This window comes from Geotrypetes seraphini, chromosome 14, assembly GCF_902459505.1.
Source record: "Geotrypetes seraphini chromosome 14, aGeoSer1.1, whole genome shotgun sequence".
NCBI lineage: Eukaryota > Metazoa > Chordata > Amphibia > Gymnophiona > Dermophiidae > Geotrypetes > Geotrypetes seraphini.
The window spans coordinates 12,322,559-12,350,475 of NC_047097.1; the positions used below are offsets into that span (position 1 = coordinate 12,322,559).

At 41.9% G+C, this 27,917-nt stretch overlaps 1 protein-coding gene across 2 annotated transcripts; it reads right to left on the reverse strand.

The window, feature by feature from the left end:
- Nucleotides 1-1,597: 1,597 nt before the first annotated feature.
- LOC117348395 (cytochrome P450 1A5) lies at nucleotides 1,598-27,455 on the reverse strand. Of its 2 annotated transcripts, none has more exons than XM_033920478.1 (7): nucleotides 27,237-27,455; nucleotides 13,750-14,632; nucleotides 13,439-13,565; nucleotides 12,740-12,829; nucleotides 8,958-9,081; nucleotides 8,085-8,171; nucleotides 1,598-2,860 (listed from the first exon to the last, which is right to left on the reverse strand). In XM_033920478.1, exons 2-7 carry the CDS (start codon nucleotides 14,596-14,598, stop codon nucleotides 2,557-2,559), a joined length of 1,581 nt encoding a protein of 526 aa, XP_033776369.1. In that variant the 5' UTR covers nucleotides 14,599-14,632; nucleotides 27,237-27,455; the 3' UTR covers nucleotides 1,598-2,556. The 2 variants fall into 2 exon arrangements, with proteins under 2 accessions (XP_033776369.1, XP_033776368.1); XM_033920477.1 differs by lacking the exon at nucleotides 27,237-27,455 and adding an exon at nucleotides 19,139-19,232.
- Between the last annotated feature and the right edge of the window lie 462 nt (nucleotides 27,456-27,917).

Below are 27,917 nucleotides of genomic sequence, written 5' to 3' on the forward strand. Positions count from 1 at the left end.
TCATTTGGATCCTTCTTCCATTTCTGAAGGGTGCTTTCTTAGCTCTAATAGCCTCCATTAGTGCACTTCTTAATCATGCTAGATTTTTGACCTTCGTTATGTTTATTTTAATTACATTACATTTCTATTCCGCCATTACCTTGCAGTTCAAGGTGGATTACAAAAGAATTATCAAGGAAGTATTACAACAAGATCTTACCAAAAAAGAGATTTGGACATTTTCAAAGAGAGTAAGAAATGAGTTTGGTTATTTGTTTAGGGTTATTGGCTTTAGTGAGAGGTGGTGTTTGAAACTTGCAGTGTTGTTTCTTTAATACGTGGAACATTTCTGATGTGGGCTTCCAGGATGTTATTTAAGAACATTCACACTCGATATAAATTTTTGATCTTTATAGCTGCTTCTCTTTTTAATTTATTTTACTTTTGTCCATCTTTCTCATTGTATCATTAGTCTTCTTTTTGAAAGTTAAATTCTAATGTTAGAAGCTGACCAAAACTGTTATTTTTCAGTTTGGACCGAAACCAAAAGTGCTACCAAAACTGTCTAAACACTTGCAGCCAAAAACAAAACTGAAAACTAAAGTTTGTTTGCGAGAATGTGAACTAGTGAGGCCCAATGGCGATTGTCAGAGCTCGCACTCAACAGTCCTTTGCTAAACCCATAAAAGATTATCTTCCAGCCCCAGGAATTGCAAGCAGAGACTGACAATCAGGTCAGCCATTTTAACAAGAACTTCTCAACAAGTCTGGCACGTTTGGGCTTCCAAGTTAATACAGAAGTAAATATCCTTTTGAAATAGGAACTTTGTGAGAATGTGTGAAAAAAATATGTTTAACCAGCTCTTTATGCTTACCCAAACTATGCGCCAGTAACAAGAGAAAGTAGCTTTGAATGTTTTCCTGTTTAGTTATAAAACTGATTAAAGCCAAGTATGATACAGATTGCTACTAAAAAAAGGATAAACCAGACACTGGTTTACATGGCAGACATTATATCAACCTAATGCACAATCCAGAATTTTTAAAAAGCCCATGATATTACTGAATTCAAGGACTATGGGGTCCTTTTACTAAGGCACGCTAGCCGATTTAGCGTGCCTTAGTAAAAGAGGGGATATATGCTCTGAAATCAAGAGCAATACATTTCTCAAATCATTTTCTAATATATAAACTTAATTTCGTTGTCATATCATTTCCCTACAAGCACTGTAAGATGGCCAGAACTTGTGCTTGAAAACAACCACTGCAGGTTCCTTTTTTGTGGAATCTGCCTGCTAATAGGTTGATTAAAATGATGTATAAATAAATACAACTGTCAACTTCTCATACTTTTATTAGGTTAAAGAATTCATATATATGGTATTTTCAGTTTGTCACACCAAGTTTGATAAAATATGGCTACAGTAAAAGCACATAATAAACACTTAAAAATATTAAAGAGCTGTGTAAGTCTCACAGAGTTTCTTCATTTGTGTGTTCCTTCATTTTGGATATAAGCAGAACTGTGTCAAATCACTATTTACATGTGTTCAACTGTATAAAAGTGTTTGAGGATTTGTCCTTTCTTCCCTGACCCTTCCTGCTCCCTCCCCCCCCCAAAAAAAAAAAAAAAAAAAAGAGGCTAGAAGTCTCAAAAATGCTTTGGTAGAGATACCTGTATACAGATCCTGAACCACATATACTTAACACCCTGGAACCAAGGCCAGGAAAGACACTATAGAATTTAGTGGCCATCACACAGGTTTCTGCTGATTGCATATGTAAAAGTCCTTTTTGCACCTCTGTTTTATAGTCCAAGAACAAAATGGCTAAAAGGCATAAACAGCTTATTAAAAACACTTCCTTCTTCCTAAGTGGGAGACCTTCCTGATACTGTTTTACTGTGCAATTATTGCATCTTTCATTCTGTATTAAACACTAGAAAAATAATCTTTGTTTATATGGCACTTTTTGTTGTGCTTTAAACCTCTAAATAGTATTGCAAATGAACTTGGATTTAAGAATCAATGTAGCAGTTGATCTCCTTGGATTTGTCAAATCCACTCATACACATACACAGTCAAGTAGTGTATGCTTGTTTGTTCTTGTAACCCTATTTATTTATTGTTAATTTAAAATGGATCTCCAGTAGATTTGCAAATTGGATCCAGTAATAGTAAGATGGCATTACTCTGCCAGAATCTTTCCAGGTGTTTTAACACCATAGTTAAGCCAGCATGCCACTACCTTACTTTAGAGTCGCTATCGGTGAGAGTGGCTTATCTTTATCACTAAATTAACTGCTTTGGACAGCATTTGCTGTACTGTTAGGAGAAATTCATGCACTTTGTGCTGAAAAGTCCATGTGCATTGGGACTGATGTCAGAATCTGCTGTTCTTATTGCTGATATAATGTGGTAACCACAATGATCTAAGATTCTCTCAGATCACAGCCTGAATAAAAACCCCTCAGTTCTCTCTCCTTGCCATAGCTGAGTAATGAACCGTAATGTTCAAACTCAACTTGTTAAAACATTGAGAATGTGCTCTTCTGCCATCAGAGTTGCACTGGGTGGATCACTCCTTATTCTCGTTCAGAAAGCGCTGCCTGATTTTGAGCTCATATCGTTTGTGCTTCAGGGTGAGACCATATTCAGTTGACAGGTCCAACTTCTGGTCATCCTTCATGCTGAACTCCAGCTGTTGGAGCAAGATGGCCAAGAAGAGAAACAGTTCTAGCCTGGCAATGGTCTCTCCAATGCATTTTCTCTTTCCTAGGCCAAAAACTGTCACCTTATCCACCTCATTCTTATCTAGCCCAGTTCTATCAGCATTAAGAAAACGTTCTGGGTCAAATGTGTATGGGTCCCTCCAAAGTTTCCTGAAAAATAAGAAATATTATTTCAGTGCAGGCTTGTTATATAGATACAATATTATATAAATCCGAAAACTGATTTAGAATTTGTCAGCTAAGATTTAATCTTAAAAAATGCAGGGTCTTGCATTTGGGCTACGTAAACTCAAGGGAGTGGTACAGTGTAAGGCAGTGTCCCTCAAACTTTTCGGCACCACAGCACACTAAACCCGGTGCCGCAGCCAGAAGGCATCTAGAAGTGTGTGGACATCAATATGACGACATCACGCAAATGCATGATATCATCACATTGACATCCGCAGGCTTGGAGGCCCTCCGGCCATGACCCTGAACCTGTCACTTTGCCGGTGGGGGTTCCTGGAGGAGGAGAGGTGTGGGGAGAGGAGGAGAGTCGTCGGCGCCAACTGACTGCCTACATGACGTGTCTCTCACCACGAGAGGAACATCCTGTAAGCAGTCAGCAAATGCCTCTCCTCCTTGCCAGCATCTCGCAGCACACAGTTTGTGATACACTGGTGTAGGGGGTGAAGTACATCTGTTAATCAAACAGTGGGGCTTGGGAGTGATTGTGTCTGATGATCTTAAGGTGACACAACAGGTAGAAATGGCAAGGCCAGAAGGATGCTTGGATACATAGGGAAAGGAATGGCCAGGAGGAAAAAGGAGGTGATCTAATCTAATCTAATCTAAATCTTGGGTTTATATACCGCATCATCTCCGCAGATGGAGCTCGACACGGTTTACATGGTTAGGGAAGGAACGGAACTCCAGTGGAATTATATAAGTATGAGAGAAGAGAGGTTGGTGTGAGAGTGCCAGGAGCGGGACGGGGTTACGTTCTGGAGAAGAGCCAGATCTTCAGATGCTTACGGAATGGTAGAAGGGGGCTCAAATTGCGGAGAGGGGAAGGGAGACTGTTCCAGAGCTGAGTGATTCTGAAAGGGAGGGAAGAGCCAAGTTTACCAACAAGGGAGATGCCTTTTAAGGAGGGGTGGGATAGTTTTAATTTTTGAATGGATCTAGTGGAGGTTGGATTTGAGGAATTCCAGGATAGAGGGATAAAAGGAGGAAGGATACCGTGGAGGATCTTGAAGGTTAGGCAGGCACATTTAAAGTAGACCCTGGAAATAACGGGAAGCCAGTGGAGTTTGGATAGGAGCGGTGTGACATGGTCAAATTTACTTTTTGAGAAGATAAGTTTGGCCGCGGTGTTCTGGATTAGTTGGAGTCTGTGGAGGCTTTTCTTTGTTAAGCTTAGGTAAATGGAATTGCAATAATCCAATCTGGAGAGGATAATGGATTGTACGAGGATGGCAAAGTGTTTTTGGTGGAAGCAAGATCTCACTTTCCTCAGCATGTGAAGGCTGCAAAAGCATTTTTTTATCAGGGAGTTGAGGTGGTCGTTAAAGGATAATGATGAATCTATGGTGATGCCCAGAACTTTGCTAGAGAATTCCAGTTGTAGAGAGGAGCCTGTGGGCAGTGGGATGGAAGTGGGTAATTGATCAAGTTTAGGGCCGAGCCAAAGTAGTTTAGTTTAGGTGATATGGAGTCGGTCCAGAGGAAGGCTGCTAAAATGATTGGTGGTCTTTGTCATAAGGCATTTAAATATCCACGTGGCAATAAATGCACATGAGTCAAGTCTTTCATTTGAAAGGAAGCTCTAGAATGAGAAGGCATTGGATGAAGTTAAGAGGTGATAGGCTCAGGAGTAATCTAAGAAAATATTTTTTTTATAGAAAGGGTGGAAGATGCATGGAATAGTCTCCCGGTAGGTGGTGGAGACAAAGACTATCTGAATTCAAGAAAGCATGAGACAGGCACGTGGGATCTCTTCAGGAGAGGAAATGGTGAATGCTACAGATGGGCCATTTGGCCTTTATCTGCCATCATGTTGCTATGTTTAATACCTCACTCTAGTGAGATCCTATTTAGAGTACTACATACAATTCTGGAGACCACATAGTCAAAAGAAACAGGATTGAGTAGGTCCAGACAGCAGCTTTTAAAAATGGTTATAGTCTTTATCATAAAGCATTACGGGAATAGACAAAGATCTAAATATGTATAGTTTGGGGAAAAATGTGTGAGAAGGGAGGAATAATGGAAACATTTAAATTCCTAAACAGGATGCATCCTACACTGTCTGTGTAGAGCGGCATGCAAAAGGGGCCTCTAAGCATAATCTGAACCAAAACTCCAGGTGCATACAGTACCTTTAAGGAGTATTATTTCTAATAATCAGCCCACCTGGAAAACCAACTAGAGAGAGAAAATTCTAAACAGAAAAAAAGCCTCTAGCAAAAAAAAAAAAAAAATGGGGGTACCAAAACTATTAGTCTGTCACTCTATACACTCTATACAAACAGTGTAATCTATTCATGCAAGAGAAATATAGCAGCGGGAGCGCAGGTATTTATCTCATATTGGACATGGGCAAACTACTGCTGCTTAAATTTCATCAATGATTCTTCAAAAAAAAAAAAAAAAAAACCAAACGCCACATTTTTCTACCTCAAACAATGATTGTAATCCAAACTTGTGTCCTCCGCTGCGTTATAAACATTCACATTCGACAAGAGTCCTTGCAAGACCTTGTTTCGCAATGAGCTGCCTCAGGAAACTAACTTCCTCTTCCAACATTCAAAGTGTGCTGTGTTTCCTCTTGCATGAATAGATTACATTGTTTGTGTAGAGCAGTGGTTCCCAAACCCTGTCCTGGGGGGACCCCCAGCCAGTCGGGTTTTCAAGATATCCCTAATGAATATGCATGAGAGAGATTTGCATACCTGTCGCTTCCATTATATGCAAATCTCTCATACATATTCATTAGGGATATCTTGAAAACCCGACTGGCTGGGGGTCCTCCCAGAGCAGGGTTTGGGAACCACTGGTGTAGAGTGACACACTAATTAATAGTTTTGGTACCCCGTTTTTGTTTTTTTTTGCTACAGACTTTCTCTGTTTACAGAGTTTTTTCTCTCTGGTTGGTTTTCAGGGTGGGATGATGATTAGAAATAATACTCTTTAAAGGTATTGATGCATCTGGAGTTTTGGTTCAGATTATGCTTTGAAGCCCCTTTGGTTGATTAATAATTTTTTTGCATGCCACTCTATATAGACAGTGTGGGATGCATCCTGTTTATTGATTTAGTAGTTTGATACTTATGCATCTCTTCTCCTTAGCATGTTGATAGTGTGAAACATTTAAATTCCTCCATGACATAAATGTATGGGAGGTAGGCCCAACTGAAAGGAAGCTGTGAAACAACGGGCCACAGGATGAAGGTGAAAGGGGATGGACTTGGGAGTAATGTAAGGAAATATTGTACAGAGAGAATGGTGGATACAATGAATGGAATGGTATGAGGGCTGTATCTGAATTCAAGAAAACTTAGGTCAAGTAGAGTTGATTTCTGAGAGAACGGAAAGGATTGTAGAGTTTGGTAGTTGGTATGGATGGATAGGCTGTATAGTTTTTATCTATTGTCATTCTATTTCTATGATAGTATGTGGGCAAGAAATACAAAAGGGAGTAAAAAAGTACTGTATTGCTTTCATTTGAACATCATTTGCAAACTACACCCTGGTTATCCAACTAATCAGGTTGTTCTGTAGAACTCATTGCTTATGTATATCTATTGTCATTCTATTTCTATGATAGTATGTGGGCAAGAAATACAAAAGGGAGTAAAAAAGTACTGTATTGCTTTCATTTGAACATCATTTGCAAACTACACCCTGGTTATCCAACTAATCAGGTTGTTCTGTAGAACTCATTGCTTATGTATATGTGATCTGAGTCCTCCTACTGTAAATTTTAGAGAGAATCATAAGACTATTTCACCAAAGCATTTGAAAGACAGTAAAGGGAGAAAGGGAATGGGACTTGTTTACCGCCTTTTTGTGGTTACACATTCAAAGCAGTGGGCGATGGTGGTTTAAGTGACTTGCCCAGGGTCACAAGGAGCAGCTCTGGGATTTGACCACACAACCTCACTAGGCCACTCCTCACTACCTGGCAGGTAGTACTGTTCTCCTTTTTCTACCCTCCTACTTGTGTTAGTCCCGTTATTATGTTTTGAGTTTATCTGTTCTACCTAATTTTTTTGTCGTCTATTGATTTTATAAGGTAAACTAACCTGCATGGATATACCCAATGTATAAGACCCATGAACATACTTAACCCTTTCAGGACCATAAGGATCGTAGGCCAATTTTTGTGGTTTTGACGACATTTTTATGGTAAAAAGGGCTTGCAGATGCCAAAAAATTGATTTTTTTTGTGAAATATCATTATTTTTTTTTAAAAAAAATCACACTTCTGGCTTATGGACAGTGTGGCAAGTGAATCTTCTCGTCAATCTGGCAACGACGCTAATGAATGAATGTCGGAACCAGTTTGTTTACATAAAGGCAGTATCATATGGAATCCGTATATATCAAATTTAGAACTGTAGACTATCCCAATCAAAATTGATAGGATTTTAAAGTTATGGGACAAATATGTCCCTTGGTCCTGAAAGGGTTAACTAAAGGGAAAGGAAAGGGGACAGGATTTGATATACTGCCTTTCTGTGGTTTACATATTGTATACAAGTACTTATTTTGTACCTGGGGCAATGGAGGGTTTAGCGAAATTGCCCAGTCACAAGGAGCTGCAGTGGGAATTGCATCTGGTTCTCAGGCCACTGCACTAACCATTAGGCTACTCCACTCCACACTAGCCACTTGCAAGTTTTCCCCAATCTAATGTAGGAGTGTCAAATGTCGGTCCTCGAGGACCGCAATCCAGTTGGGTTTTCAGAATTTCCCCCAATGAATATGCACGAGATCTATTTACATGCACTGCTTTCATTGGATGCTAATAGATCTCATGCATATTCATTGGGGGGAAATCCTGAAAACCTGACGGATGGTGGCCCTCGAGGGCTGACATTTGACACCCCTGATCTACAGGTTGAAATATATATTTAGCTATAATCAAGTACTGTAGTATATTAGGTCCTCATTTCCCCTGCAGATTGGACAAGATTAAGGGGCACATTTTCAAAGCACTTTGACACACAAAATACTATAGGAACTTATGGTACTTTGTGTGTCTGATTGCTTTGAAAAATGCGTCCCTAATTCTCTAGGAGCACCGACCTTGCATGGTTAGGGGTCAAGGACTACATTAGCGTATAGAATGTAATCATTAAAGATTATAATCAACCTAAACTATACTTACTCATCGTGGTTCACTTGCCACTGGTTGACAAAGATGCATGTTCCTTCGGGAATAAAATAACCATTCAGTGAAGTGTCTCTGGTTGTGCTGCAAGAGAACATAGCCACAAATGTTAATTGGCAAACCTTTTTCAGTTTGTCTATGTCAGGGGTAGGGAACTCTGGTCCTCGAGAGCTGTAATCCAGTCGGGTTTTCAGGATTTCCCCAATGAATATGCATTGAAAGCAGTGCATGCACATAGATCTCATGCATATTCATTGGGGAAATTCTGAAAACCCGACTGGAATACGGCTCTCGAGGACCGGAGTTCCCTACCCCTGGTCTATGTGATGAGTGCTGTTCAGAAATTATCACATTGCTGCTTACTTTCAAAATGCTTTCCTTGAATTATATCTACTTTGGCTGTGAAACACTGGACCTGTTGGTCCTGTACTCTGTATCCTACCAATTCTGTATGCAGCAATATCTTTAGTACTTAGCGGCCTTGCATTTTATTGAGAAGGGAGGCCCAGATGCAATATTTTCTACTCTTATAAGGGGAGGAGAGATCAGGAAAGGAGGCAAACAGCTTAATCCTAGACTAATGCTTTTCAGAAAATCTTCAAGACTGAGAATCACATCCCTAAGGGTAGACTGGGATATCCTTAAAATGAAAAATTAAGATTTAATGTTGGTTTGCTAACATCATGAAGGCAATACCTTAAGGTGATGGAATGTGCCATTGCTGCTGCAAACTTTAGGGCAAATTCCTCTTAATCAAATAGTGAGAGCAGCTTTGAAGACTTTGTTTTAGTCTGTGGCTAGCAGGAGACTAATTATGTATTTAGCAACTATATCAAGACATTTCTTATAATTAGTCTGAGAATACATTACCAGTGTGGGATTGTGAAGGGTATAAATGATGAATGTCTCAACACCTCCAGAATGAATGCTTCCATGTACGGCAACAGAGGTCTGTCTGACAGCCTTGGTCTTCGCTCTTTGCCAATGACCTGGTCTATGGTGCACAAACAAAATTTGGAAAAAATACAAGTCACTTCTAGCCTATTATAAGGAGTTTTCACATTTGCTTAAAACTTCTACCACTCAATTGAAACATAGGGCTCCTTTTGCTAAGTTGCATTAGGGCATTAGTGCGCGGAGTAGCTAATAGAGCTTGCGTTAGTATTTTCATCTATCGCGCACGCTAAAAATGCTGGCACACCTTAGAAAATGGAGCCCATAGTTTCCAAAGCTGTAATGTTATTTGAAAGCTTTCCTTGGCAATTCAAAGTGATTGTCTGATGATAAAAGCCCCTGAAAAGGAACATCTTTCAGTATCCAGAAAGCTATTGCACAGTTAATTGAGTTCAGAAGAACATCCAAAAGTCAAGAGGGCATCACATGGCACACATGCCACTACTTGCATTGTTCGTACCGCGTGCCATGTGATGCCCTCTTGACTTTTGGATGTTCTTTTATTTACACAGACTTGTGAAACTCCTGAAGCAGGCCATTTGGGCCGAAACATGCGCATGTCAAGTCCCATGTTTGTTGAATTCAAGAATTTTGGGAAATAGTCAGAGTTCAGTCTCTGTTTGGACTGATCCACTCCATCGTGTTTGAGTATTGATCTTGCATTTTCGCAAAAGGCAAGTTCGATCACGTTTCCCCACTCCTCTCCAAGCTCCACTGGCTCCCAGTATACTCCAGAGTCCTCTATAAATGTGCCTGCTCAGCCTTCAAGATTCTACATGGCGTCCTTCCTCCCGTTATCCCACTCTTCTGGAATTCCTCAAACCCGCTCTCTTCTAGACCCTCCCAAAAACTGAAACTATCTTTCCCATCTATAAAAGGTATATCCCGCGCAGGAAAACTCGGAACATCCCTCCCCTTTAGAACTACGGAACTCTGGAACAACCTCTCATCCCCGCTCAGAAATTCTAGCTCCTTCCAATCCTTCCGTAAACGCTTGAAAACTTGGCTCTTCTCAAAAATCTAATCACCTCCCGTTCTCTAGTTCCCTGCCCCTCTCTTATCTTCTCAGTCCCTCTCCTATACCCTTTCTTTGTAGTTCCTTTCCTCTCAACCTCTGTAAACCGTGCCGAGCTCTGCGCACGCGGAGATGGTGCGGTATACAAACCTAAGGTTTAGTTTAGTGGATTTGACTCTCCTGTGTTTTCTTGTCTTTGAGGATAAAGCAAGCCCGGACTGAACCTGAAGTCTGAATGAATCCTAGAAAACTCTGTTGGCGGAGCTTTATTTTTCCTGATTGTTGAACTGGAAGCTTTCCTGGTTTTTTTGGCTGACTTTTTGCTTTGTTGAAAATAATAAAAGAACAATAACAATAAACTATATTTTGGGGTAGTGTGTTTAAACTTGGTGCTCACATGCCTTTCTGACTCTCCTATGAGGTCCAAATTGGCCCAAAGGAAAATACAATTCTGTCACAGAATTTCCCAAGAGCTATCACCTGAAGGGTGCTTAAGACAAGATCCAATGGTAAGCTGGAATTTTTCCTACCGTTCACTAAGGGTTTAGTTAGTGGAAATGCTTTTGGGATTCGGTGATTTAGCCAAGTCATATACCATAGCTGTTTATCTCCTTAGGAAATCTTAGTTCCAATATATTTTCCTGGTGCTATATATATAGGTCTTTTGCTGAGGGAATAACAGTATTTACCAATTGTTTATGCAACTGTCTATCTATAATCAGTGCATGGTTATATGCTGCTGTTATATTCAGAGAAATGGATTAAATGAATGAAATGATTGATTTGGATGAAATCTTGTAGCATCTTAGAGTAAAAAAAACCCCAAAATTTAAAGATTATAACTATTGCTCTAAGTATAAATAATAATTGTGACCATTTGTGATAATGGTTATATTTTTCTATGCATTTTCTCTTTTGGTAATAAAAGCTCTTCTTGGCCAAATTGTTTCCGCTAGTCTGAATACTGAAACAAGCAAAAATAATTGTGCCTGGGTGTCCCCTTGACACGAGCGTAATGCAGCATCAAGCTAATTACCTAATTATTTTATAGCACTAATTATCCTACCGTCCTGTCTCATAGAAACATAAAAACATAGAAGATGACAGCAGAAAAGGGCTACAGCCCATCAAGTCTGCCCACTCTGCTAACCCACCCCCTGTCTATGCCCTAATGACCCAATTTCCTTATCTTGACCCTCGTAGGGATCCCACATGGGTATCCCATTTATTCTTAAAGTCTGGCACGCTGTCTGCCTCGATCACCTGCACTGGAAGCTTGTTCCAATGATCAACCACTCTCTCTGTGAAGAAATACTTTCTGGTGTCGCCATGAAATTTTCCGCCCCTGAGTTTGAGCGGGTGCCCTCTTGTGGCCGAGGGTCCCTTGAGAAAGAAAATATCATCTTCCACTTCGACACGTCCCGTGAGGTACTTAAATGTTTCGATCATGTCTCCCCTCTCCCTACGTTCCTCAAGAGTGTAGAGCTGCAATTTGTTCAGTCTCTCTTCGTACGAGAGACCCTTGAGCCCCGAGATCATCCTGGTGGCCGTCCGTTGAACCGATTCAATTCTGCGCACATCTTTACTGTAATGTGGCCTCCAGAATTGCACACAGTACTCCAGATGAGGTCTCACCATGGCCCTGTACAACGGCATTATGACTTCAGGTTTTCGGCTGACGAAACTTCTATTGATACAACCCAATATCTGCCTTGCCTTAGATGAAGCCTTCTCCACTTGATTGGCAGTTTTCATGTCTGCACTGATGATTACTCCTAAATCTCGTTCTGCTGAAGTCCTAGTTAAAGTTTCTCCGTTCAAGAAGTACGTCCTGCATGGATTTCCGCTTCCGAAGTGCATGACCTTACATTTCTTAGCATTGAAGCCTAGCTGCCAGGTTGAGGACCAACTTTCCAATGTAAGCAGGTCCTGCGTCATATAATTCTGTAAACTGCATTCACTTACTATATTACATAGTTTGGCGTCATCGGCGAATAGTGTTATTTTACCTTGAAGCCCTTGAGTCAGATCCCCTATGAATATGTTGAAAAGGAGTGGACCCAGGACCGAGGTACTTAAATGTTTCGATCATGTCTCCCCTCTCCATACATTCCTCGAGAGTGTAGAGCTGAAATTTGTTCAGTCTCTCTTCATACGAGAGACCCTTGAGCCCCGAGATCATCCTGGTGGCCGTCCGCTGAACCGATTCAATTCTGCGCACATCTTTACTGTAATGTGGTCTCCAGAATTGCACACAGTACTCCAGATGAGGTCTCACCATGGCCCTGTACAACGGCATTATGACTTCAGGCTTTCGGCTGACGAAACTTCTATTGATACAACCCAATATCTGCCTTGCCTTAGATGAAGTCCTTATCTACATCGACTTGTGTGCCAGACTTGTTGAGAAGTATTTGTTAAAATGGCTCTCCCAGTTGTCAGCCTGTGCTTGCAGTTCCTATGGTTTTATCAGAGGGCTGCTGACTGCAACTTCTGACAAAACCCAGTGGGCCTCATTGATTTGCATTCACATAGCCAATTTTTAGATTCCAGTTTAAGTTTGGGCCAAAACCAGACAATAAGCTTTGGTAGCATTTTCAGTCGGCCTCTGTCCGCAAGTTACTTATTCAAAGACTGGATTATATGTCAATAGAAAAATAAAGGATCAGAACACATGACATACCCAGCTCTTCATGAATCTTCTGCTGTACATCTTTGTGAATCACCAAATATGTGAGGCTCCAGGACAGGGCAGTTGTGATGGTGTCAAACCCTAGAGTATGAAAGAATGAGAGAGTCTGAAAAAAAAAAATTCTTTTGTAGTACCATTTTAGGTATTTCAAAATGATTATATACTATTTTCCTGACCAGATTGGTGTACAAATTAACAAGAAATACACATGTATGGAACTGCTATGAATATAACAGACAAATTACATCGTAATGTATTGGGTTCCTCAGCATGCAAGAGGATAGAAAATTAAGCATTTCTCTGATAAACATGAGCCACAACAAACCAAAATGAGGGGGAAAACCTACATCAAGGAACTCTTATATAATTGGTGCTTTGTCATTAAAGAGTTTTCCCATTTTTGAGTGCTGGAAATTTGGTCCTCCCCTACTGTAGCTTCCCAGTGAACGTGAGCCATTGAAACCTGCCCCCTCTTTTACAAAGGTGCGCTATGCTTTCTTAGCGCACGGTAATTAGTGTGTACTAATCAATGCATGCATGTTTTCCTATGGACGTGTTAGCGGTTAGCGCACGCGTGGATTTAGCGTGTGCTAAACGCACGCTAAAACGCTTAGCGCACCTTTGTAAAAGACGGCCCCGATTTCTAGATTGAAACTTTAGATTGAGATTTATTTTGACAATATTATTTACCGGCACCAAAGATGTCATTGACCAGGTTGACAATTTTCTGATTTGAAATCTGAATTTTGACATCTTCATCCATTTTCTTCTCCTGGCACTGATCAATCAAGGAGTCGGTGATATCTCGAATATTGTTCTGAAATGGGAACATTCAAAGTGAAGGTTATTGCAAGTCATGAAGCCAATAAGTTAAATAAATAGAAAGATAAGAAGTTTGAAAAGGACCACAGAGAAAATGGTGCCTGATGTTTATCAAATAAAGTCCAGGTCAGCGGAAATGCATTGAACACTTGCCATGCATGCATGCCTTTTGCTCTCACCTTGTCAAAGCTCTTATAGTGTTCATTGACGAGCTTCTGTACAAAGCATTGGAATCGCCTGTTGAGATCCACAAATACTTTCATTGTTTGATTGGGAAGGTACTGAAGCATGGGGATGAAATCTGCTAAGTTTCCAGCAGCAGCTGCTTTCCCAAATTCATCTGTCAGATTCACCAGATTCAGCAGCTCTTGATCATCATGATTGTATCGTTTACCATAACACATGGCAGATACCACATTTGCCACAGAGACTACCAGGTACCTGTAAGGGTCCAAACTACCCTTCTCTTCCATTTTCTTCAGAAATGATGCCACAACGTATTCTGCTTCATTACAGATGTGCTCCTCGATCAGACAAGAAGAGGTAGACATGGAACACGGTGAAGTTGAAAAAGTCCTCAATGCATTTTGAACAAGCCTTCTGCGAATTTTCCATACTTCCCCTGAATCCGTGCTGAAGCTCAAAGTCTGGCCATCACCAATGAAACTGAATGTTTGTAAATGTGGACGGCCTATGAAATCATCTCCTTGCTTTATGAGTGCCTGCTTGAGTGTGTTCAGCCCACTTAGCACCAACACAGGTCTGGTGCCAATCTGGATTTGCATCACATCTCCATAGGTCTGGCTCATCTTGGTCAAACTCAAGTGAGGTTTCTTACCTAGCTCCAGTATATTCCCAATCACTGGGAAAGACCATGGTCCAGGGGGCTTCTTTAACCCTTTGGGGGTCCTCTCTCTGAAATATCTCACTATCAAGAAGAGTACGCTGAAGACCACTGAAGCAATAAGGACCTCAGTAGTTGAGATGGAAATTTTGTTGTTCGGTATGGGCAACACAAAGCTAGTCATCTTTGTGGATTTGTGAAGATTGCCTTGAAAGTTTCTGTAAAAGAGTTATATTAAACATGGTTATTTATTTATGACAACACTTCATCACTATTCACTTAGGTTTCTTCTCTAAAAACAAACCAGATATGATGGGTCTGGGATCAGTCTGTGGTCTCTTTAAGTAAAACTCACCATACAAAATTTTAATATAGTAACAAAATTGGAAGATCTAGACATAAGACAGAAAGGGAAAGCAGAGCCAGGGTAGTGTGTTTTTTTAGTGCCAGCCGCCGTGATAACAGCTCAGTGCTCATGGGAATTCTATGAGTGTCAAAGCTGTTTCCACCATGGCCAGAGCTAAAAGCCACACTAAGGTTTTGTAAAAAGAGGGGTTGTATTTAGAAAAATTGAAATATTACTTCTGTTTTAATGGAAGCCAAAAATTGAGAATCCAATGTACCACTTGGCTCCAGTGACTAGAGCTTAAGTAGTTTTGTGGGGAAGGGGGGATTTGTGCAGAATATTTAATCTTGCTTGGCCAGTGATCATTATCTCATGTGCCCAGTGGCACTGGGTAACAGAAAAATGAAGGCAGATAAAGGCCATATGCCAAGGGTGTCTAATGTCGGTCCTCGAGGGCCGCAGTCCAGTCGGGTTTTCAGGATTTCCTCAATGAATATGCATGAGATCTATTTGCATGCACTGCTTTCAATGCATATTCATTGGGGAAATCCTGAAAACCCGACTGGACTGCGGCCCTCGAGGACTGACATTGGACACCCCTGCCATATGCCCTATCTAGTCTGCCCAACCATACCATCCACTATCCAAATGAAGATGGGGGGAGTGCACATGTATAAAGAGGTCAGTGTGATATTTACACCCCTCCTGGATAACATACAATCAGGGGAGGCATGTTGTACAGTGTATGAGTTCCTATTAGTGCTACCAGGAGGAGTGTGTGGCGCAGTGGTTGGATCTACAGCCTCAGCACCCTGGGGTTGTGGGTTCAAACCCCGCGCTGCTCCTTGTGAGCCTGGGCAAGTCACTTAATCCTCCATAGCCCCAGGTACGTTAGATAGATTGTGAGCCCACCGGGACAGAGAGGGAAAAATGCTTGAGTACCTGATTGTAAAAACCGCTTAGATAACCTTGATAGGCAGTATATAAAATCCTAATAATAATAATAATATTGTAATGTGAAGATTTTTGACATTTTAACTAAGACGGGCTTACTCCTGTACTGTGCAGAATAAATATGAAAATTAAAAAGACTGAGAAAGATTCATTCACAGCAACTCCTATCTCAGATACTGCACTGGAATATTTTTAAAAAATTTGATTTGATATATCATCATTTGCTGAATACAGCATGGTGGTTCAAAATGTGTTGTCTAGAACACTGGTTCCCACCCCTGTCCTGGAGGTTCATCAGCCAGTCGGGTTTTTAGGATAGCCCTAATGAATATTCATGAGAGAGATTTGCATATAATGGAGGTGACAGGCATGCAAATCTGTCCCATGCATATTCATTATGGCTATTCCAAAAACCTGACTAGCTGGTGGTCCTCCAGGACAGGATTGGAACCAGTGTTCTAGACAAAATATTTTAAACCACCATGCTGTATTCAGCGAATGATGATACATCAAATCAAATTTTTTAAAAAATATTCAAATGCAGTATCTGAGCTAGGAGTTGCTGTGGATGAATCTCCAGCAGTGGCCAAACCAAGTCCCAAGTAATAAAACAAGGATTTCAGTCTGCAAGGATTGGGAAGATGAGAGTATTATCTGTGGAAATAGAATAAGTTATATGTAGAACTAATGAAGCGGGAAGGGGTAAAAAGCGGACCTCACGGACCTCGCAGATCTAAAACCGCACGTCCTTAAAAATCCGAGGTCCGTGCCACAGACCTTATGGACCTCGCGGATCTAAAACCGCACGTCCTTAAAAATCCGAGGTCCGTGCATTGACAAGTCCGCCTTCGCTTTCCCTGCAGCTCAGCTCAGGCCCCCGGCTCCCTCGCGGACCTCACAGATCTGAACTGCACATCACATCCTTAAAAATCCGAGGTCCGCGCCACTTTTGAGGTCCGTGCCACTTTTAGTCTCTGGCTCTGACAGAGCTCTATGACAATTTAACTCTGACGGATCCTAATGCTTTTCCCTCCCTATGCTAGGATCCGTCAGAGTTAAATTGTCATAGAGCTCTGTCAGAGCCAGAGACTAAAAGTGGCGCGGACCTCGGATTTTTAAGGATGTGCGGTTTTAGATCTGCGAGGTCCGTGAGGTCCGTGTTTTACCCCTTCTCTAATGAAGCCTACATTATGAGGAATGTATGTATCTATGTATATGTAAGAATCCCAAGCATATGACCCTGTGAGGAAATTTGGTGTGGGTGGGACATTAAACATGTTATTAGACACACACACACATGCTCTAAGCCCACTTTTTATTCTTCACAAAGCAGCGGGAAGGGGTAAAACACGGACCTGACGGACCTCGCGGATCTAAACCCGCATGTCCTTAAAAATCTGAGGTCCGTGCCGCTTGTAGTTAAATTTCTGGCTCTGACAGACCTCAGACCTCAGCACTGACGGATCCGTCTCAGCATAGGGAGGGAAAAGTATTAGGATCCATCAGCGCTAAATTGTCACTGAGGTCTGTCAGAGCCAGAAACTAACTACAAACGGCACGGACCCAGATTTTTAAGGACGTGCGGGTTTAGATCCACGAGGTCTGTCAGGTCCGTGAGGTCTGCGTTTTACCCCTTCCAGGAAGGAAGACAATTTGTCAGAAAACATTCTTTATATTTGAACCTTTTAATGAAGTAACAGGTAAGAAATGTTGGCAAGTATACCACTCATTAACATTTTTGCTCTCTAGGTTGATTCAAAGAAAATCAGCAGAGCAAGCATTCAACCTCACCTTGCAGCACTTTGACCAAATGCCAACCTCCCTACAATAATTAAACACTGAACCAAGCTACGAATCCCAGATAATTGCAATACAGAACACGCAACCAGCTAGGTGCCCAGTCCCCAAAAAAAAGTGCTGAAAAGTTTAATAACCGAGAGCAAACAAAACAAAACTGCAGATCTGTACAAGACGTAGGCAAAATTTATTGTGACAAAATAATTATATGCAAACCCTTTTACCAATCAAGGGACCCGACACGGTCCATGTTTCGGACAAACCTTCGTCAGGGGTCCATGGTAAAAAAGGAAAACAAAAAAGTCACAAAAAATTGTAGAGTAGCAGCAAAGTGTTAGCGACGTCGAGATTCATCAACTGCAATGAACTGTCGCGATGGTTTGCTGCTACTCTACAATTTTTTGTGACTTTTTTTGTTATCCTCCCTTTTTTTACCATGGACCCCTGATGAAGGTTTGTCCGAAACACGGACCGTGTCGGGTCCCTTGATTGGTAAAAGGGTTTGCATATAATTATTTTGTCACAATAAATTTTGCCTACGTCTTGTACGGATCTGCAGTTTTGTTTTGTTTGCTCTCGGTTGGTTTTCTATTGCAGTTTAGGTTGGGACCTCCCTTCTCTCCTTGTTTTGTTGAAAAGTTTAATAAGCAATAACATCGATAGCCCCTCCGGCAGTTTAAGTCCAGGCTATTGGGGTTTTCGATCAATGTCTCCTGAGCTCTTCTTAAGATGAATGAAAAAAATTTCCTTGATAATGTAATTCTAAAACTTGGATCTTTACTCATTGTAGTGGACTAAATAATTAATAATTATTTTCTTTCCAAACACTACTGATTTAAGTGGTGCTTGGTAATATAATTTTATGTGTTGTTTTTTTTTAAAAAAAAAACCAAAAACCAAAAAAAGCAAACTGCAGACTAATATGTACAAGATGCAGGCAGTGTTTATTATACCAAATATTTAATGCAGTTATTGATACCACCTTATTACAAACCAAGTCAGATCTTGTACATATTAGTCTGCAGTTTGCTTTTTGCTCTTCGCTTGTTGTTCTGCAGACCCTGTTGGACTCCTTTTTTGTTGTTTTTACTTGGTTTTGGGTTGTTTGTTTGTTTTTTACATATCTGTATTCAAGTATTGATTTGCTTGTTTATAATTTGAAAAGTTGAACAAATAAAATAATTAAAAAAAAAAAAGCAATAACATATCATGTCATATCTCATTTAACCTGGACCATAAATACTGGTCCTTTCAAATGCCAAATCAGATTTATTTTACTACCAAAAAAGCCAGGAAATCCCAGTAGAAATAAAGAGAAATTGTCTATTTAAATGAATCATTCATTTTCACACCCCTTTATTTTCTTGCAAAATGAACCAAAGAATATACGGGGGGGGGGGAATTCTCTATTTCCCTTATCTATATATTCACAGGAAGAACAGATATAAGCATTAATATATATATTACAAGAAATCAAAGTCTACACCAGTCTCATTGTGCAGTGGATAAACATCTGTCTCTCATTCCCCTCGCTTCTCTGACCCTGTTGTACTCCTGGGATTTCCATCTCTCTCTCTCTCTCTCGGGGTCTTGGTTGTGCGCGAAGCGCTCGTGAAACTCTCCTTACCTGGCGCGCGGAGGCCGCTTTCTTGTCCTCGAGGCTCAGTCGAGAAGCTCCTCAACTCATCGCCCGGAGACAATCGCCCCTGCGCATCGCCAGCAATTTATATCCACCTCCTTGCTGCTGATTGGCTAATGCCCCGCCGTCACCTGATGCCAGTTCAAAGGGAGCCGAGCGGCTGGAATCCCAAGTAACTGGCACGCTAGGAAAGATTGCGCAAACTTTCCAGTGCGCCCCATAAAGAAAACCCAACGATCATAAAACGATATAAAACCAGAGAGGCAATCGACATGATCAAAACAATGCGAGGACGGAGCGCGGCGGAAGACGGGGGAAGCGCTGTAAAGGCAAAATAGGGCGGCGGATGTGGAAAAGCGCCTTGCACACAACGTGCAAATGCAAAGGTTGAAAATGGTGATGGAATGAGTAGTGGAGCGGTGCAGCATCTTAGCATCTCTATCTGCAAAACTAGGGATGTTGCAAAAAAAAATAATGTAACAGGAAGCAGAGCATCACGAAGTGCGTGCGGTCTGCAATTTTCCAATCTCAGGCGAGGGCAGAGATCCCCCCCCCCCCCCGAGTCCTCAGAAAGGTTTGTGACCTTCGATCTTCATAGAGATCATCCAGAGGCTGAAATCAGCGAAAAGAGATTCAAGGATTCAGGTCTTTTTAAAATATATATTCTTTATTCATTTTTACAACTTTCAATGAGTGCAACTTAAGATATATTCACTTTACGCTTTAAGAACACTTAATATTCCATCAAAAACTAATATATGTCAAATATAACCCCCCCCCCCCCTGTACCTTGAATTTAATTTCAGACAAGAAACATAACATATCCAGCCCCCCTCCCTCCTCCTCCTCCTCCTCCTCCTCCCCCCCCCCCCCTCCGGACGTGTATAAATAAAGGGAAAAAATAACCAATATTCATTCTGTACAATATTTTGTTAAAGGCTTCCAAACATCCTTAAACTTCTTAAAATGCCCCCGCTGTGTGGCAATTACTCATTCCATTTTGAAAGACGTGGCACAACGAACTCCACCAAAAATTATAGCTCAACCTATCCCAGTTTTCCCAATTTATCGTAATTTGTTGTATGGTAACCCCTGTCATAATAAGCAAAAGTTTGTTATTTTTAGAAGATATTTGGCTCTTAGCTCTCATTGATGTACCACATAATACAGTATCATACGATAGTGCCACCCGATTTTCTAGTAAATTGTTTACTTGTCCCCAAATGGACTTCCAAAAGCTAAGTATCATTGGACAATAGAAGAGCAAATGATCTAATGTCCCTGCTTCAAGATGACAATGCCAGCATCCGTTAGACTTAGAGCTATCTAATTTTTGTAAACGAACTGGGGTCAAAAATGCTCTATATAGTAAGAAAAACCATAGATGCAGACACCGTACATCTCATCCTCCAAGCCCAAACTCGTCAGGTTCAGGTCTTTGGATGCTTGGGGAGTCTTATACAGAGTGTTTTCACAGAGATGGAGTCAAATTTTCAAAAGGGTTGAGGGTATTAAACTCGACACAAATTACGCCATGAAAGGGTTTCCTCAATACTCAGGGGTGCTTAAGCGCTCACAGAGCTGGCACCTATGCTGAGAGATACAGTTCTTGGGTTGTGCCTATATTACTGGAGGGGGGTTCGGCTCCCCATCATTGGTGCAGCCCTTTGATGCTCTGAAATCCTATCTTTAAACAGATGTTTTTTGGGGGGTTCCCATTATTAGGTCCAGCTCTTTGATATTCTAGGGTTCTATCTTTAGAGGGAACTTTTTTTAGGCGTCCCGATTCCCGTGCGTCCAGGGTGTCGGATTTTGGAGAAAAGTTTAGGATTTCCAGTCCTTGGAGAGAACTTCTGAAAGAGTTCTTAAAGAAAGATTCAAAGGTTCGGTGGGTCACAACTCGAGTTTCGGAGGAGATGTTTTATATAGACAATTCAGGGTTATCTTAATCTTTAGGAGGGGGGTGATGAAAAGTTCTCAGCCCAACCATGAAGAGTGAATATGGCTCAATCAGTGATCTGAAACAATGTCAAAACACAGAATTTCATTTCTGCAAATTGGCACTCAATGAAATAAGATAACACTTTTTTCAGCTCCAGTGGCAAAATAAGGCTCAGAATTTAGGAAGTTGGGGGGAAGGGATAAAACGCGGACCTCACAGACCTGACGGACCTTAAAAATCTGAGGTCCATGTCGGTCTGTGTCCCTGCCGCTTGTAGTTTCTGTCGCTGACAGATCTTGATTGAGATTTGAGCGCTGACGGATCCGTCTCAGCATAGGGAGGGAAAAGTGTTAGGATCCGTCAGCGCTAAAAATCTCTTCGAGGTCTGTCAGAGCCAGAGACTAGTGCTGGAGTTTGGAGACTTCTATTCCCCGCTCTCTTGGCTTCTGCTCTGCCTCTCCAGCACTAGTCTCTGGCTCTGACAGACCTTGATAAGATTTTAGCGCTGACGGATCCGTCTCAGCAAAGGGAGGGAAAAGTGGTAGGATCCGTCAGCGCTAAAAATCTCTTCCAGGTCTGTCAGAGCCAGAGACTAGTGCTAAAGTTTGGAGACTTCTTTTCCCCGCTCTCTTGGCTTCTGCTCTGCCTCTCCAGCACTATTCTCTGGCTCTGACAGACCTTGATAAGATTTTAGCGCTGACGGATCCGTCTCAGCAAAGGGAGGGAAAAGTGGTAGGATCCGTCAGCGCTAAAAATCTCTTCCAGGTCTGTCAGAGCCAGAGACTAGTGCTGAAGTTTGGAGACTTCTTTTCCCCGCTCTCTTGGCTTCTGCTCTGCCTCTCCAGCACTATTCTCTGGCTCTGACAGACCTTGATAAGATTTTAGCGCTGACGGATCCGTCTCAGCAAAGGGAGGGAAAAGTGGTAGGATCCGTCAGCGCTAAAAATCTCTTCGAGGTCTGTCAGAGCCAGAGACTAGTGCTGGAGTTTGGAGACTTCTATTCCCCGCTCTCTTGGCTTCTGCTCTGCCTCTCCAGCACTATTCTCTGGCTCTGACAGACCTTGATAAGATTTTAGCGCTGACGGATCCGTCTCAGCAAAGGGAGGGAAAAGTGGTAGGATCCGTCAGCGCTAAAAATCTCTTCGAGGTCTGTCAGAGCCAGAGACTAGTGCTGGAGTTTGGAGACTTCTTTTCCCCGCTCTCTTGGCTTCTGCTCTGCCGCTCCAGCACTAGTCTCTGGCTCTGACGGACCTCGAAGAGATTTTTAGCGCTGACGGATCCTAACACTTTTCCCTCCCTATGCCGAGACGGATCCGTCAGTGCTCAAATCTCAATCAAGGTCTGTCAGCGGCAGGGACACGGACCGACACAGTCCTCAGATTTTTAAGGCCGTACGGGTTTAGATCCGCGAGGTCCGTCAGGTCCGCGTTTTACCCCTTCCTGAAGTTGGGTGGTTAGGCTGAGAACTTTTCAGCACCCCTTCCTAAATGTAAGGGAAATTAGACCTTTAGTCATCCCTGAATTAGTTAAGGTATTCTTTTTAACTGTAACGATTATTTATTTTGACATTTCCAAGTAGAGATCCACGTTAAAAATGATACGAGGGGGGATAATTTTATTATTTTATTAATATATATAGTACATTGTATTTGATTATATAATAGGAAGGGTTGGGGAGGGTGGGGGTTAATAGCATTTTATGTGTACTCTTGATGACTATTAAGTGATATATTTATGATCTATTTGTTATATTATATTGATGCACTTATTGTACGTTTAAAAATGAATAAAGAATTAAAAAAAAAAAATGATCTGGGAATTCACACGGATCACGGTTCCTTTTTGCGTCCTCTTCCTTAATCATTTTGAGTAGAGGTATGGAACTGATTTAGATTTGAACATGTTTTATTCTAGTGCAGTGAGGAAAACACAGAATTAGTAAAAAGTAGGTAAAATCACTATGATAATCAAATGCTATTTTTATGACAGGGAGAGATCCAGGTTCCATTAGCTCATATTGCTCACTCACTGTGTGTGACCTTGAACGCTGGACTTTTGTTGTTTTATCTGTGCTTCTTAAATTTATTCTGAATTATGTTTCTAGCTCACTTCTGAAAAACTGTACTTGGTATTGAACGAGTCACTTATTTCCTTAAATAAATATGTACTTTGTACCTCAAAGAATTTTAATGAAAGATTCAAAGCGAAAACAGAAATAAACGGTTAAGTCTTTAGAATTTAGGTTCAGTTGTTCCCTCTCTAATCTAGGCTCAATGAGAATCACAGTCCAAGTATGGGAGTTATTTTTCTACTTAAGATAGCGTTCAGACTAAGGAGTGCCTAAATGGAGAGATGGACCAAAAAGATCTGCTTAGGATCTGAAGAACTAGTGGGAAATTGACTCCTGGTTTAGGTCTCCACCTGCCTCTCTAGACCAGGAAGGGGTGCTGAAAAGTTCTCAGCCAAACCAACCACCTAAATACAGAGCCTTATTTTGACACTGTAGCTGAAAAGAGTGTTATGTAAGTACCAATTTGCAGAAACAAAATTCTATGTTTTATGACATTGTTTCAGATCATTGAATGAACCATATCCACCTCATTCTCTTCTTGGTTGGGCTGAGAACTTTTCAGCCCACCCTGGTAGTGTGACGAGTTTCAGTCTCTGGTAACCAGAGTTGAGATTGTGACGTCATAATGCCTCATTCCACCAATAAGAGCCAACCTCATCAGTGATGTCACAATGGCTTGATTGTCCTGTCCTTGGCTCACTTTTATTACATACCAGGAGGTGCTGAAAAGTTCTCAGCCCAACCAACCAACTTCCTAAATACAGAGCGATATTTTGCCACTGGAGCTGAAAAGAGTGTTATTTAAGGTCTGATTTGCAGAAACCAATTTCTATGTTTTATTGTTTCAGATCATTTAGTGAACCATATCCACCTCATTCTCTTCTTGGTTGGGCTGAGAACTTTTCAGCACCCCTTCCTCTTAGGCTGTTCCTCTAATGTCATTGTGTTTGTTAAGCTTTCAATGCAAATGTTTTTAATAGTATTACATAATTGCATGCAAATATGTCATATATGCGAATTATTTCACACACATGACTTCTATTTTCTTTATTGCAGCCATTTGTATGCTCTGAAGATAAATCTCTAGATATCTAGGCAGTTCCCAAACAGTACTCTGTCACTCCAATAAATTCCTCGACAAAACCTTCGCCTTCCAGGCTGCCAAACTAAACCCATGGCTAGCCCAAATGATCCTCGAGGCCCCCCCACCTACCTCGGCTTTAGAAAATTACTCAAAACTCACCTCTTCCAAGGCCAGGACCCTTAATGCCCCTCCTCAAAGAACCAAAACCTCCACCCCCTCCCCCTATTGTACTACCCTACCCTCTCCCCCTTGACCCACTCTTTCCTACTCCTTCCAACCTCAACTACTTCATTGCCTGCAACTTTGATCAATTGGTATTAACTCAGATTAATTGATGTGAACCGCCTAGAACTCCCTGGATATGGCGGTATACAAAAATAAAGTTGTTATTATTATTATTAGAGCCCTGCCTGAGTTTCTTCCAGTGCTTCCAATCAGATAGAAAATAATGCAAAAATGTGACCATACGTTTTCCATAAACCAATGAAAATTAAGACACTCAGATTTAAACAAATCAATAATTCATCTTGTTGAGCAAGCCAAATGAAATGTGTTATGAAATAGAAGGGAAAAAAGTTAATTTTCTCTAGAAACGTTTTTCCCCGTGAAATACTCATAAACAGATATTAAACTGTTTATATCTCCTCCTGAAAGAGGTTACTTAAATTCTAATATCCATCCCTAATAATATTAAATGTATTTTACTTCTGCATTCACCTCCAAAGTTCATGCACAGACACTTGTGGTTTGGGTGAAAATGTTGAATTCTTTGCACACCATTAGTGTGCTTATGACTGGGCACAGGTGTATATATTGGAGGGGGGGGAGGAGGAGAGAATAATGCCAACCAAAAGATAAGGGCTGATAAGTGGGTGCACTGAGAGAAAAGCCTGGAGAAGAGGACGTGTCTGGTTAAAGTTTAGCTGGGTACCCAAGTGAGCCCTCCCTGCATCTGCCCCAGCTCCGGCGAGTTAAAAATTGGCCAGCTTCGCGTGAGAAGCCTTTTTGGCAGAGTTTCTCTACTGGAGACCTGTGGGGAAGGATCGGAAATTGGTGGGGGTAGAAAAGGACCAAGGACTGATCTGAAAAACTGATATGCACGGTTTTGAATGTGTGCTGAAAAGTTTCCAAGTGTACTGGAAGAGCGAGAAAACCAAAGGAAAAAAATAACTCTAATATGAGATACAAGTAATAAACAACAACATGAAAATCACAGTTACTTAAGGAATATTCTATCTTATGGTCAGCAACCATCTGATTTTTAAATTGCAGCTCTAGTTTGAGAGACAGGCAAAAGACATGAAAATCACAATTACTCAGAAATTATTCTGTCTTATCAGCAACTGAGTTTTAAATCGCATGCACCCGTTAGCGTTTAGCGTGCGCTAATTCAATTAGCGCACCTTACCCCCCCCTCCCCCTTCTACAAAACCACGTGGCAACAGCCCCGAAGCCCATAGAGATTTAGGGCTCCTTTTACAAAGGTACGCTAGCGTTTTTAACGCACGCGCCGGATTAGCGCGTGCTAGCTGAAAATCTACCGCCTGCTCAAAAGGAGGCGGTAGCAGCTAGTGCGCGGGGCAATTTAGCGGGCACTATTCCGCGTGTTAAGGCCCTAGCGCGGCTTTGTAAAAGGAGCCCTTAAAAGGCTTCGGGGCAGTTACCTCACGGCTTTGTAGAAAAGGGGGTTAGTAAAAGAGGGGGATAGTGTTTTATCGGACCTTCTGAAAACATGACCTACAATGCAAGAAGACCACTGGATATTAGACCATTGGAATATAATAAAATGCTGATCAAATACAGAAATCACCTTATCTAAATGTGCCTCCTACGTGTTCTGCACACAGGCTTTAGGGAAGAGGAGATAAATGGCTTAGGACGCTGCCCCCGAAGAGGTCGCTTGGCTTTTGCAGGAAGCGGCGGCCCAAGGCTTCGGTGGTGGTGTTTGCATTCAGAGGTGAAAGGGCAGCTGCTTTAGCTGTAGACAGTTTGCTCTGGGGGATTGCGTGAGAAGGGAATGAGGTGCTTTTAACTCCCAGGACAACCCTGCAGCGCCCTGGTCAGTCACGCAATAAGATTTAACAGATGACAAAAGGGTTGTTGGTGGTTTTTTTGTTTTTTTTTTTAAACCCGTCCAACAGGCAAAGGGAAAAGCCAGAGGAGAGGTGTTTAAAGTCAGTAAATCTTGCTGACACCTCTTGGATTCATAACCCTACACACGCACCTTCCAAATTGCAGTCCAACAGGGATGTGATAGTGGCTGATGGGAAGCTATTAAAGAAAGCTTAAACTACTAATTAACACGCAACTAGCTATAATCTACTTGGCAAATGAAAGAGGCACGCCAACAGTTTTGTACCAGAGCCAAACCTTTCCCAAAGACTGAAGTTAACTGGAGTGACTGTGGCTTTACGTCTTCAGAACAGGGTTATGTCTCAAGGGAACGAGTGATGTGATTGTCCTATTAGTCCACTTGAATGCACAGAAATAAAGATTAGCAAAAACAAAAATGTATAATATGGCTGCAACACTAACTAGCTAGAATGTTTGCATTAGCACATGTTAACTGGTTAATGCTGGGTTAACACAGGAGCACTAGGAGGCAGCAAGTTGATGGAATTTGCGCTCTGTCCCTGTTTATAACAGGGATGATTAATGATGTTGTTTAGATATGTCTATGTTATATGTGGTAATCGTAGGGAAACAAGATTTTACGTATGTGGTATATAAATTTTTTAAATAAATAAATAAAAAGTGCACCTGCATTAATTTTTTTTTAATAGAAAAATAGAAAAATTAAAACAGAAAAAAGCCTTTTTCTGGGACATGGTCAAAATGGGCTTAGTGCAGTATAGTGGTACCTTGGATTACGAGCATAATCCGTTCCAGGAGCATGCTCGTAATCCAAAGTGCTCGTTTATCAAAGCAAAGTTCCCCATAGACAATAGTGGCAACAGCAACGATTGGTTCCAGAACCTGGGGTCTGTACCTGTCAGGGCCGGGTGCTGCAGCGCCATCTCCTCCATCTGCCTCCTCCGTCCGCCATTCGAAGAAGAACCCCACAGTGCCGCTTCGGGGGGATGCGTGTAATGTCTGCCAGCCGCCGGAGAACCCCGCAGTGCCTTCAGAGGGATGCCTCCTCCATCCGCCGGCCAGCCCTCCACGTCAGATACCCCTCACATGCCGGAGAGCCCCACCCGAGACCACGCAGCCGAGCGCCGCCCCACCCGCACGCCGTGCACGACACGCACAACGCTGATGATTGACGCTGTGCACGCCACACGCAACGCGCAGGCGGGACGCCACCCGGCCGTGCAGGCCCAGACAGAGGTCCTCCAACCTGCAGGAAGGCACCCGACATGGAAGGCTGGCTGGAAGACGGAAAAGGAATCCCCCGAAGCAGCGCTTCCTGGGCTGTAAGTGCTCGTTTATCGGGGCAGTGCTCGGTTTGCGAGTCAAAAGTTTGCTGAGTGTTTTGCTCGTCTTGCAAAACACTCGCAAACCGGGTTACTCACAAACCGAGGTTCCACTGTATATCGCAAACTGTGTGCCCTGGTAGATTCCAGTTGTGCCGCAAGATGCCAGTGAGGAGGCGAAGCACCGGCTGACTGCTTACAGGATGTGGCTCTTCCAGCGAGAGGCACATCCTGTAGTCAGTCAGCTGGAGCCA